General features: G+C 47.2%; 1 protein-coding gene across 7 annotated transcripts in view; it reads right to left on the bottom strand.

The window, feature by feature from the left end:
- Positions 1–3063: 3063 nt before the first annotated feature.
- The window catches only part of F11 (coagulation factor XI), a 28028-nt gene continuing 17959 nt past the window's right edge, over positions 3064–13132 (bottom strand). For 2 of the 7 annotated variants that reach the window (XM_005556483.5, XM_005556484.5), the window contains exons 11-15: positions 9402–9570; positions 7851–8026; positions 7152–7247; positions 5820–5959; positions 3064–5240 (exon numbers count right to left, since the gene is read on the bottom strand). In XM_005556483.5, the coding sequence (XP_005556540.3) occupies positions 5079–5240; positions 5820–5959; positions 7152–7247; positions 7851–8026; positions 9402–9570 (743 nt within the window). In that variant the 3' untranslated portion in view covers positions 3064–5078. Of the gene's footprint in view, positions 5241–5819; positions 5960–6998; positions 7248–7850; positions 8027–9401; positions 9633–13132 lie in introns of all 7 variants that reach the window. The other 5 variants (XR_012435372.1, XR_012435369.1, XR_012435370.1 and 2 more) reach the window with 5 other exon arrangements.

Here is a 13132-nt window from a genome sequence, read left to right as displayed (position 1 = left end):
GAGCCTCTGTGCAGTGGGGAAATTCCATACACGTGAGCTCTGGGACACTGCTGGCTGGAATGTTGAAAATCCTCTCACACGAGCCAAGGGAAAGACCCATTCTTTCTTTCCGTTTTCTTTTCTTTTTTTTTTTTCTTTTTTTTTTTTTTTGAGACACAGTCTCACTCTGTAGGCCAGACTAGAGTGCAGTGGCCTGATCTCAGCTCACTGCAAGCTCCGCCTCCCGGGTTCCTGCCATTCTCCTGCCTCAGCCTCCCAAGTAGCTGGGACTACAGGCGCCCGCCACCACGCCCGGCTAATTTTTTGTATTTTAGTAGAGACGGCGTTTCACTATGTTGGCCAGGATGGTCTTGATCTCCTGACCTCATGATCCGCCCTCCTCAGCTCCCAAAGTGCTGGGATTACAGGCGTGAGCCACCACACCTGGCCTGGGAAAGACCCATCCTGAATAGGACCGGTGAATGGAGTGGAAAATCACAGAGAAAAGCCAGGATGAGGGGAGAAGTGGACCGGAGCAGGTGAGATGGAGACATGCCCCTTAGCAAAATGGGGAACATTTCCTCTAATGCTTTCATGAGACAGGCCCACAGGTAAGGCCATGAGTGGGTCATGTATAATGTAAATGTATTATTTCTGAAGCCTTTCTTAAATATCTTAAACATTTGATTCTCCTTCCAAAGTTTAGTTTCCCTCTTTCGAGTGTAGAGCAATAACCAGCCACTGGTGCCCAGGGTGCCGCAGGTGAGAACCGCAGCGTCCATCACCAGCGTGGCCTCATCGCCCGCTGGCCGAGAGCACCGCTCACGTCAGAAGGGAGGCAGCTCTGGAGAGGGTCACAGGCTTTCTGAAGGTTTAGGATCAAAACTATTCAAGAATATTTCCAACTTCTAAAATCGGAAAAAAAAAAAAAAAAGAAAACAAAACTGTGTCCCCTAGAGCACTATGGTAACGCGTGCCTCATCAATGTCAGGTACATTTCCCTGACTCGGGGGTGTGACCAATAACCCGAGCCCCAGCACACGGGACGCTTCCCGCAGGTGGTGGGAAAGCCGCGGCTCAAACACGAAAGCGGCCGTGGCTGCAGGAGAGGGAAGCCCAGAGCTGGTGCAGACCTCAGCCCCTCTGTCTGGGCATCAGGGACCTCGGGTGGCTTCTCACGATTAGTGCCACCGCCCCCAGGGCCAACGCTTCCGCATTCACGTGGAAGGGAAAGAGAAAGCATTTATTCCGACAGGACATGCAAATCCTCAACCTCTGCCCGGGATGCTGACTCGGAGCCAGTCACTGTGGTGGGGTGAAGGCGCGTGCCCGTCGCTCTGGGGGGTGAAGGCGCGTGCCCGTCTGGTGGGGTGAAGGCGCGTGCCCGTCGCTCTGGGGGGTGAAGGTGCGTGCCCGTCGCTCTGGGGGGTGAAGGCGCGTGCCCGTCGCTCTGGGGGGGGAAGGCGCGTGCCCGTCTGGTGGGGTGAAGGCGCGTGCCCGTCGCTCTGGCGGGGTGAAGGCGCGTGCCCGTCTGGTGGGGTGAAGGCGCGTGCCCGTCGCTCTGGGGGGTGAAGGCGCGTGCCCGTCTGGTGGGGTGAAGGCGCGTGCCCGTCTGGTGCGGTGAAGGCGCGTGCCCGTCGCTCTGGCGGGGTGAAGGCGCGTGCCCGTCTGGTGGGGTGAAGGCGCGTGCCCGTCGCTCTGGCGGGGTGAAGGCGCGTGCCCGTCTGGTGGGGTGAAGGCGCGTGCCCGTCTGGTGCGGTGAAGGCGCGTGCCCGTCGCTCTGGCGGGGTGAAGGCGCGTGCCCGTCGCTCTGGTGGGGTGAAGGCGCGTGCCCGTCTGGTGGGGTGAAGGCGCGTGCCCGTCTGGTGCGGTGAAGGCGCGTGCCCGTCGCTCTGGTGGGGTGAAGGCGCGTGCCCGTCGCTCTGGCGGGGTGAAGGCGCGTGCCCGTCGCTCTGGTGGGGTGAAGGCGCGTGCCCGTCTGGTGGGGTGAAGGCGCGTGCCCGTCTGGTGGGGTGAAGGCGCGTGCCCGTCGCTCTGGTGGGGTGAAGGCGCGTGCCCGTCGCTCTGGCGGGGTGAAGGCGCGTGCCCGTCTGGTGGGGTGAAGGCGCGTGCCCGTCTGGTGCGGTGAAGGCGCGTGCCCGTCGCTCTGGGGGGTGAAGGCGCGTGCCCGTCGCTCTGGCGGGGTGAAGGTGTGTACCCGTTGCCTTGGCCTGTACCACCAGGAACCGATTCCCAGGGCAACGAGGATGCGATTCCATCAGGGAATGTGTGGGAATCAGGATCCACCCCTGGAGATGAGGCCGCTTGCACCCCAAATTTATGTCCCTAACACACAGGGAGAAGGCTGGACAGCCACTAGGTCTGCCACACTGAGCCACTCCCAAGGTTGAACAACAAAAGCTCGGAACGTTTGTTTTGTTCTTTTGGCAAGAACTCTTACCGTTTTTATATGACTGCAAGGAGCATACTCTATTTTTGTCTACGTGATAAATACCAAATTAGTATTTAAGTAAAAAATGAAGTGGTGAACAATTTGGTGACTTTATACACCAAATTAGCATAATGTCATTTATATTAATTTGTCATAGTAAGAGAACTGCAAAATAAACTACAGTGAGCTACCTTTTCCCACCTATCAGATTGTCAAAAATTCCTAATTGTGGTGTTACGGTAGCCGGAATGTGACCTTCTCTTACATTGCTGGTGGGAGAGAAAATGGCTACAAATTTTTGAAGAGAAATTTCTTCAGTAATTCTACCTCTGGACTTTATCCTACAAATGTTCCTGCACATGTGTGAAAGAGGGAAAGGTTGAAAACAACCCAAGTGTCCTTCCACAGGGGACTCTGGTTAAACGAAGTGCGGAATCCCCGCAGTGAACACCAGCCTTCCATAGTGGACAGAGGCAGCCCTTCTGTACGCATCGGAAATACCCCAAGATAGAGGAGGCTCTCTCGGTACCCGTGAGAAATATCCCCAGACAGAGGGAGCCCTCTGCATGGCGATCAGAACTGTGCCCAGACAGAACGGAAGTCAGAAAGGTGCTACGCAGTGTGTAGAATGTGCACTCTCCTGGCACAGAAGAGGAGATCTTCTCATTGTATATTTTATATCTTATAGTATTTTCATTAACAAATCATGGGCATATACCCGCTCTTCAAAAATTAAGACTTATACAAAGTGAAATGCTAAAAACAACAATATGTGTTTTTCTCAAATAATATGTTCTCAGGAAAGACTTCACAGAAACACCTCTTCTTATCAGAAATTACATCCCAACCCTCTTGTGTGTGAAGTGTTGCTTCCAGTCTACTAAGGTAATTAGCAGGTAACAAGATAATATCGTTTGCTACTCTTGAAGGCACTCTGATTTTCAGTTCCAATTTTGTTTGAACCTGTCCGCATTTTGGATCTGGCCCCGTTATACCCTACCGTCATTTTACTCTTTTGGGTTTTTTGTTTGTTGTTTTTGTTTTGTCTTTCTCAGGACAAATTCCTTTGTATCCCCAGTCTTTGAACTTTGTGAAAACTGTCCTTTCTCATCTGATAGAATCCGGTGCAGCCGCTCATTTCAGCTTGAACTTCTATATTTTGTGTGATTATTTTATTTTGTTGTTCATGTTAGCTAGAGTATAAGCTTCATGAAGCCAGGACATATCTGTTTGCTCACCACTGTATCCTCAAAGCTCAGCATGATGCTCTCAAGTAATTGTGCTCAATAAATATTTTCCAAGGCCAGGTGCAGTGACTCACGCCTGTAATCCCAGCACTTTGAGAGGCTGAGGTGGGTGGATCACAAGGTCAGAAGTTCAAGACCAGCCTGGCCAACATAGTGAAACCACGTCTCTACTAAAAATATAAAAATTAGCTGGGCATGGTGGCGTGTGCCTGTAGTCTCAGCTACTTGGGAGACTGAGGCAGGACAATCGCTTGAACCCAGGAGGTGTAGGTTACAGTGAGTCGAAGTTACACCACTGCACTCCAGCCTGGGCAACAGAGTGAGACTTCGTCTCAAAAAAAAAAAAAAAAAAAATTCACACTTGATGAATTGTATAATTGTTGGCACAGGTTGAAAGCTATGTGGTGACAAATCAAATTCTAGGTTACTGGACTAGATCACAGCAATAATGAGATAAATATTTGCACCAAACAGAAAAGCCCAGTACTTAGAATACAGGGAGCTGCTTGCTGAAGACTTTACTGTAACCATCCATTTGTGCCCAAATTGTTTTTTCTCTGTAGTACGGATGTAGTCAATGGTGACTTTTGTCAAATAAATATGCGGTGTAGCTCTTTGGGGGCCACAGTCGCAGTAGCAGCTTGTCTTATGGAGGCTTCAGCTTGCCTCCCTATCGCCATCAGCCTCTCCCTCCCAAGATATTTTAAATAAATATACGATCCATCACAAATCATTTTTCAGGAAAGTGTATCTTTAAGATTGGTCCTAAGGTACCACTTCCAGGTACATTGCTGCTTGTCACCCTCTTCCATACAGAAATTCTGGTACCTTCACATTCACTCTTAGCTTGTGTCTACTCAAACTGATTTTTTTAAACATGTTTTAAAATGGAAATAACACGAATTCCTGACTATTCTGAAAATCTGCCAGTAAATGCAATCAAATTCTTTCTTTACAAAGAAATGTGTTCACACAGGCAGAGTGTAGATTCCTGCAAAATGGTGAAGACTGTCTTTGTTATCCTTTCTTCCAGTTTTCATTTTTCATTGAACAAATCTATTTATGGTGGTTTCTTTTATCAGTTCTTCTACCTGATCCCTGCTGCCACTACTTGGTTATTTTCTGATATATCTGCCTATATAGTAATCATCAGAAATATTGCCTTATGGTAATTCTTGGACTCCTTAGAAGCGTGATCAGAAACAAAGACACTGGATGCTGAAACAAACTACAATGATCATAGAACGGGAGCTTTGGACATAACAGCTTGTGACAGTTTGTTTTCTTCTGGCATTTTCCTACCAGCACCAAGCCCCTTCAGCGTGTTACTGTGGAGGAAGCAAGCTGGCACAATGAGCTCAACACCCTCTCCCAGCAAATCCTCTGTCCTTCAGGGACTGCAGTGGCCCCTGGGAACCCATTCACGCTGCTTGAGTTTTCTCCAGAATCCAGTCCACGTACTCGAGCACGTTGGTGTAAACGCCTGGCCGCTCCCTTTGAGCACAGCCTTCGCCCCAGCTCGTGATGCCCACCAGATGCCAGACCTCGTTGTGTTTGCAGGACAAAGGGCCTCCCGAATCTCCCTAGAACAAGGGGAGACAAGAAAAGGTGCACAGATCAACTCAGACGCTTCCCGTCTTCAGCACATCTTGCTCAGGCTGATTTTGTGTAAATGCTGTCTTGGACTCTTAATATACTGCAGAGAACCCGGGTGCTTGCGTTCTTCCAGTCAGTCTCCTCATTTTTGCCAAGTCAAGCAAATACACTGTGTTCCCTGCTCATTGGCAGAAGACTGCTTTTCAAAATGCATTAAGCGGCCGGGCACGGTGGCTCACACCTGCAATCCCAGCACTTTGGGAGGCCAAGGCGGGTGGATCACGAGGTCAAGAGATCGAGACCATCCTGGCCAACATGGTGAAACCTCGTCTCTACTAAAAATACAAAATAAATTAGCCAGGTGTGGTGGTGCACGCCTATAATCCCAGCTACTCAGGAGGCTGAGGCTGGAGAATCGCTTGAACCTGGAGGTGGAGGTTGCAGTGAGCAGAGATCACACCACTGCACTCTAGCCTGGGTGACAGAGCAAGACTCCATTTCAAAAAAAAAAATACATTAAGCATTCCAATTTGTGTATATTCCATTGGCTAAGAACACTGCGTTACCTTGCAAGCATCCTTCCCTCCTTCCCTGTAGCCGGCACAGATCATCTTATGGGTTATTTTATGTCCTCTGTATCTCTTCTGGCACTCGTCATTGGTCACTAAGGGTATCTTGGCTTTCTGGAGAGTATTCTGTATTTTGTCTGAAAAAAATTTTTTGGTTTGTTTGTGGAATAACCATATACAATACACATAAACGTATATACATATATACACACACACACATACACACACACACTTTTTTTTTAATTGAGACGGAGTCTCTTTTTGTTGCCCACGCTGGAGTGCAGTGGCGCGATCTCGGCTCACTGCAACCTCCGCCTCCCAGGTTCAAGCAATTCTCCTGCCTCAGCCTCCCGAGTACATGGGATGTACAGGCACCTGCCATTATGCCCGGCTAATGTCTGTATTTTTAGTTGAGATGGAGTTTCACCGTGTTGGGCAGGCCGGTCTTGAACTCCTGACCTCAAGTGATCCACCCATCTTGGCTTCTCAAAGCACTGGGATTACAGGCGTGAGCCCCCGCGCCCGGCCGCATATATTTAAAATAAAAATCACAGCCGGGCGCAGTGACTTACACCTGTAATCCCAGCGCTTTGGGAGGCCGAGGCAGGCAGATCACAGGGTCAGGAGATGGAGATCATCCTGGCTAACACGGTGAAACCCTGTCTCTACTAAAAATACCAAAACTTAGCTTGGGGTGGTGGTGGGCACCTGTAATCCCAGCTACTTGGGAGGCTGAGGCAGGAGAATTGCTTGAACCCGGGAGGCAGAGCTTGCAGTGAGCCGAGATTGCGCCACTGCACTCCAGCCTGGGCGACAGAGCGAGACTCCACCTCAAAAACAACAACAATAACAACAACAACAACAACAATCATGCCTATATAAAAATCTAGAAGGAAAAAATGTTAGATTTACTTCACGGACATTTTATAATTGCAAGTATGAAGAAAACATTATTCCCACTATTGCATGTACCATTTTGTTAATGTTAATTAAGTTCCAAAATTAATTATGACTCTAACTGGAATGACTTCCCAGAGAAAGTAATTGGATAGCAGGCTAGAACATTTACTGAAAAGTGCTAGGCTTCACATTAAACTTCATTAAATATAATTAGTCTTTAAAGAGATGTAGTCACATTTAAAATTTCCAATCAAACAGACGAGGCACCAGCCTCACTTGGGTGACTTTTGCCTCTCCATCGGTATTAATCCGCTTCCTGCAGCTGAGTAGTGTGACTCGACTTGTGCTTCAGCTACATGACTTGACAGGGCAGAAAGGTTTCCGTTCTTCATTTCTAGGCTGGAGCACATATAACAACATCATTTTTACCTCTTAATTTTCTGTACCCCCATCCAGTCACCCAGCAGTCAGTGTATATCACATTTCTATCTCCTTTTGAAGGCAGGCATATGGGTCGTTGAGAATCTAAATGTAAAAAATCATGGTTTAAATATGAGATGCAAAATAGATCCTCTTTTCCAGAAGAGACTCTTCTTCCACTGTACATTATCTGTGTTTTCTTTGTTTACTATATTCTTTTTTTGCCTTGTTTTCGTATATTTTCCTCCCTCAGGTTCAGCATAATATTGCACAAGCGCCAGGATGAGGGGGCGAGAGAGAGACAAGCCCCACCCTGGCCACTAACTCCTCATCCAACTCAGTTTGTGATCCTGCACAAGTTGCTTAATTGTCCTAACCTTCAATCCTTCATCCCTAAATTACCTTTACTAAATTATCTTTAGACTAAATTATCTTTACTATTCCAATGTATTATGAAATTGTGTCATTCTATGCACCTGAAGAAGCCTCAGGAAAACGTATCTCTTCACCCACATTCCCCAAATAAGTTTCAATCGCCAGGAACATGTGTCAGCCTTAACAGAATGAATGGCTCGTGTTCCAGGCCCTCTCGCTTCCATGATGATAACACACAGAGAGACTGGCAGGCTCAGGTCGTAAATCTAGCAGCGTTAAACATTTTATCCAGTTCACCATTGGAGATAACTTTCCAGATAAAATTCTCCATACCTGTGTAATTCACTGTGGTTTCCAGTTTCAACAAGGCAATATCATACCCACTTTCTGCCATTTTATATTGATCATGGATTATTATTTCTTGAACCCCAAAGAAAGATGTATCCTCTTTTATTTCAGATTGATTTAAAATGCCAATGTAGACACGCAAAATCTTAGGTGACTCTACCCTAAGGAGCAAACAGCAGAGGAAAAGAAATTTCCTTTACTGAAAATAATTCCCAGACATTGTGAAGTGTGTGACTATTTAACTATTACTAATATTTTCTGCCAATGACGGACATTTAGGTGGAAAAAAGTGATTTTTTTCCTAAGATTTTTCAGGATAAAAAACATATTCACCCTATAAAGAAAATCCATTATACACAAAAAATGAATGAGCACCCCCTCCATGCTCCAACACACACACACACAGGCACACAGAGGCACACACACACACACACACACACAAGCACACACACACACGAAGATCACTGGACTTAGTCTCACCCTCGCCAGTGACTAGCTGTGACACTGAGAAATTCAGGCGGCCTCTCTGCTACTCCATTCCCATATGTGACAGGTAACGGGGACTCTTGATTTCACATGTGTTCTTGAGTTTAATATGAGTGTGCTGCAGACTGATTAAAAAAGAAAACTAAAACTAAAAAGCACACAAAACTGTGTCTGGAAACAACTCGGAGGATACTAAAGTAGCAAACAGAAAGTTTGGCTGACTTAACTTCCCTGGAATATATATATACCCCCAGCTGGAGCCTTTATGTTTGGCCAGTGCAGAAAGTGACCTAAGTAAGGAACCCAGTTTGAGGATGCCTACTGAACTCTTCCTGTATTTTATTTATTTACTTAGAGATAGGGTCTCGCTCTGTTGCTCACGCTGGAGCGCAGTGGCACTGTAGTAACTCACTGAACCCTTGAACTCTTGGGCTCAAGCAATCCTCCTACCTCAGCCTTCTGAGCAGCTGGTGCTACAGGTGCACAAACCACCAGGCCTGACTCGTTTTTAAATAATTTTTAGAGACAGGGTCTCACTATGTTGTCCAGGCTGACCTCAGACTCCTGGCATCAAGTGATCCTCCCTCCTCAGCCACCCAAAGTGCTGGGATTACAGGCATGAACCACCGCACCTGGCCTCTTTCTGTATTTAAACACACACACACACACGCACACACGCACACACACATATTAGAAATTTGATTCCGAGAGTGGTAAATCCTCTGTGAGTTTAGTTCTGGGCGCAGCGCACAGAGCGAGGCACACAGGGAGGGAGGTATGCTCTTGCAGGGAATAACATGAAGGCCCCTGGGGATGTGGATGTGGTTAAACGGGAAGCAGAATTGCAGGCAGTCAAGCGGCCGTGTACCTGCACCTGTTCTGATGCTGGGAGACCATGAGGGACTCTTCCTTTCTGCCTTTTTTACCACTGAAGGAATTAATTTTGCAAATAAGACAATTTAATTGATTAAAGTATTTCCTGATATGCTAGTAATATTTTTTATAAATGCGTGAAGAAGATGAACTAATAAAAGCAGCCGTGGTACTGACCCATAGAAACAGTGAGCGGCCGTTAATATCCACTGGTTTCCAATGATGGAGCCTCCACACAGGTGTCTCTGAGTGGGTGAGGTGGTGTGCAGAGTCACCTGCCATGGCCACTCACCACGAACAGATGCAGTTCCTCCAACGATCCTGGGCTTGATTTTGGTGGTACACTCTGCAACAGAAGCATTGCGATGAGCAGCTTCCTACATCTTCCTTTCCACCAGTAATTGTGCTCTTTCAGGAACAAGAAGAAGAAAACCTTCCCTCAAGTCAACAGTTTATCATGACCCTGAGTTCCAGAGACTTTATAATCAAGTTGCCAAAGCAAAACATGCACATGAAAAATGGAAGTAACTAATTCATCTTGTAATTACACACCCCAAAGGATGTGGCCCTCTTGTGTGGTACTACGAGGCTGTCTTATCCTTCTTCAAATGATAACGCGAATGGTTCTTTTAAACCAGTGGTTGTCGAGTGCAGTCTCCAGACCAACAGTGTCACCTGGGAACTTGTCAGAAATGCACATTCTTCAGCCCCACCTCAGATCCAGTGAATGAGAAACTCCAGCCTGGAAGCTCAGCCCTCTGTGTTTAAACCAGCCCTGCTGGCGTTTGAGAACTACTCTTAGAAAGAAAAGGCGAGCACCTTGCCCTCAGGCTGCAGCCATTATCTAGTTCCTGCCCTGTTCCCGTGACTCTGCTGACCATGACTCCCAGTCACTCCTGCTCCATCCACGTCCAAAGTAAGACTGATCTGCGAACTTCCTCTGACCTTTGGCCTTGTTGACAGTTTGGGATTCTCTGGGGTCCTTGGTACTTTTCAGGGACTTTGACTTAGGTTCATCCTGTGTTTCTTTACTCTTGGGGCTGCCTAGAAAGAACAGTTCCTTCTCTTTCTATTTACTGGATGCCCAACACAAGAACCCATCCTCCAGGCTGGAACCTTGACCCAGCCTGCCATGGAACCCAGATGGCATGGGAGTGGGGTGTTCATACTCTAGACACACACACACACACACACACACACACGGAACACAGATGGCATGGGAGTGGGGTGTTCATAGACAGCAGTATTCTAGACACACACACGCACACACACACGCACACACATGCACACAATCGCACACACGTGCATGCACACAATCGCACACACGCACACTCATGTGCACACACATGCACACACACTCACACACACACACGGAACACAGATGGCATGGGAGTGGGGTGTTAAAGAGTATTCTAGACACATGCACACACATGCACACATGGAACACAGATGGCATGGGAGTGGGGTGTTAGTAAAGAGTATTCTAGACACACGCAGACACACACATACATGTACACACACATACACAAGCACACCCACGTGTGTACACACACGCAAATGCACACACATGCACACACACACACACGCACACACAAGGAACAGAGATGGCATGGGAATGGGGTGTTTGTAGACAGCAGTATTCTAGACACACACACACGCACACGTGCACACACATGCACACACACACGTGCACACACATGCACGTACCCACACACACAAGGAAAAGAGATGGCATGGGAGTGGGGTGTTCGTAGACAGCAGTATTCTAGACTTACACATGCACATGCACACACACATGCACACATGCACACACACACGTACACACACACACACAGAACACAGATGGCATGGGATTTGGGTGTTTGTAGACAGCAGTATTCTAGACACACACATGCACATACACATACACACATGCACACACACACATGCACACACACGCACACACGGAATACAGATGGCATGGGAGTGGGGGTTCGTAGACAGCAGTATTCTAGACACATACACGAACACACACATGCACACACACACGCACACACACACGCACACATGGAACACAGATGGCATGGGAGTGGGGGTTCGTAGACAGCAGTATTCTAGACACACACACGAACACACACATGCACACACACGCACGCACACACACGCACACATGGAACACAGATGGCATGGGAGTGGGGGTTCGTAGACAGCAGTATTCTAGACACACACACGAACACACACATGCACACACACGCACGCACACACACGCACACATGGAACACAGATGGCATGGGAGTGGGGGTTCGTAGACAGCAGTATTCTAGACACACACACGAACACACACATGCACACCCACGCACGCACACACACGCACACATGGAACACAGATGGCATGGGAGTCGGGGTTCGTAGACAGCAGTATTCTAGACACACACGAACACACACATGCACACACACGCACGCACACACACGCACACATGGAACACAGATGGCATGGGAGTCGGGGTTCGTAGACAGCAGTATTCTAGACACACACACGAACACACACATGCACACACACGCACGCACACACACGCACACATGGAACACAGATGGCATGGGAGTCGGGGTTCGTAGACAGCAGTATTCTAGACACATGCACACACACGCACACACCTATGCGACTCATACTTTTATGTGCCTATGGGTCGCCTGCATAGCCTTTAAATTGCAGATCCTGACTCCGTAACGTCTGTGTGGGTCCTGAAATTCTAATAACCTCCTGGGCGATGCCAATGTGCCGTGCCCAGATCACACTTAGAATAACCAGGCTCAGGTGCTCAGAGAGGCTCCGTGTCCCAAGCTAAGGGAGGAGTCTAAGTTAACAGAAGAATCACTGATGAGAAGCCGGATCCTAGAAGATCCACTCACTAGTTTTGTGGGTATAAAACAACCTTTCTAGGCCTTTTTTTCCATGGTAGGAAAATGAGCGTATAATTCTGGCGTGGATTTCAAATAGAATGAGAGGAAGAGAGAAGGAGTTTGGAAGGAAACAGCAGCTAACAGCAACTGAGGTGAGAACGAGCAGGCTGTGTCTTTGGAAGCCTGAACAGAGGCTCTCATTTTAGAGCTGGTAGGGTGAAAATTTGTTTTGGAGGGCCCTCTATTCTGGAATTTCTCGGAAGCCTTTATAGTTCGCAAGGTGGGAAGTGTCATAAAGGTAAATTTTAGGAAAATTAATAGGTAAGCAGTAACTAGTGTATGTTAGAAATAACTCAATCAAGACCCTATTAAGTACAGGTGAGAGGCCTTGATGTTCATCCTATTTTGATTCTCAGTTTAAACGAAAGGCTGAAAATACGTGTTTAGAATCATATTTTGTGTTAAGAAATGTTTGTTTTAATGGTGCTGCTATCTATCTTCAGAAAGTTAAGTTACATTGTAGACCAATGGCAGACAAGACACCATCAACATCTCACGTAGCTATTCCCTTTCACATTAGGGAGTTATTTCATCAAATACAGTGCAGCAAAAACCTAGTTATCTAATTCACTCCTTCCAAAGGTGCACTGAAAAGACATAAGTTTATTTTCCTTTATCTTACATTTTCTCCTGCAGCTATCAATCTTTATCTGGTATATTCTGTAACTTCTACAGGCCAGAGTCTGTAAATCCAATGAGAAAACCATAATGAAGAAGGAAGGGGGAAACGCAGTCTGCAATGTATTAAGGTATACGTGCTCGTTCCCATTTTTTAAATCATGTCAACATTACTTAACAACAACATCCGCTAAGCGTCCCTTCTAATGCTCAGAAGTAGAAGAAAGACAGCAGAATGGTGCTGAATGCTCCTTCTTGTCTTAGGGAAATTTATGGTGAGGAAAACAATGTATGGGATACGACTTAATCGACTTGCTTTTTAAGGAGGCTTGAGCCATCCAAAGATTCTC

The sequence above is a fragment of the Macaca fascicularis genome, chromosome 5 (assembly GCF_037993035.2).
Source record: "Macaca fascicularis isolate 582-1 chromosome 5, T2T-MFA8v1.1".
Classification (NCBI taxonomy): Eukaryota; Metazoa; Chordata; class Mammalia; order Primates; family Cercopithecidae; genus Macaca; species Macaca fascicularis.
Note: the sequence above shows the minus strand (reverse complement) of the source record. Positions and strands in the feature narration are given on the sequence as shown.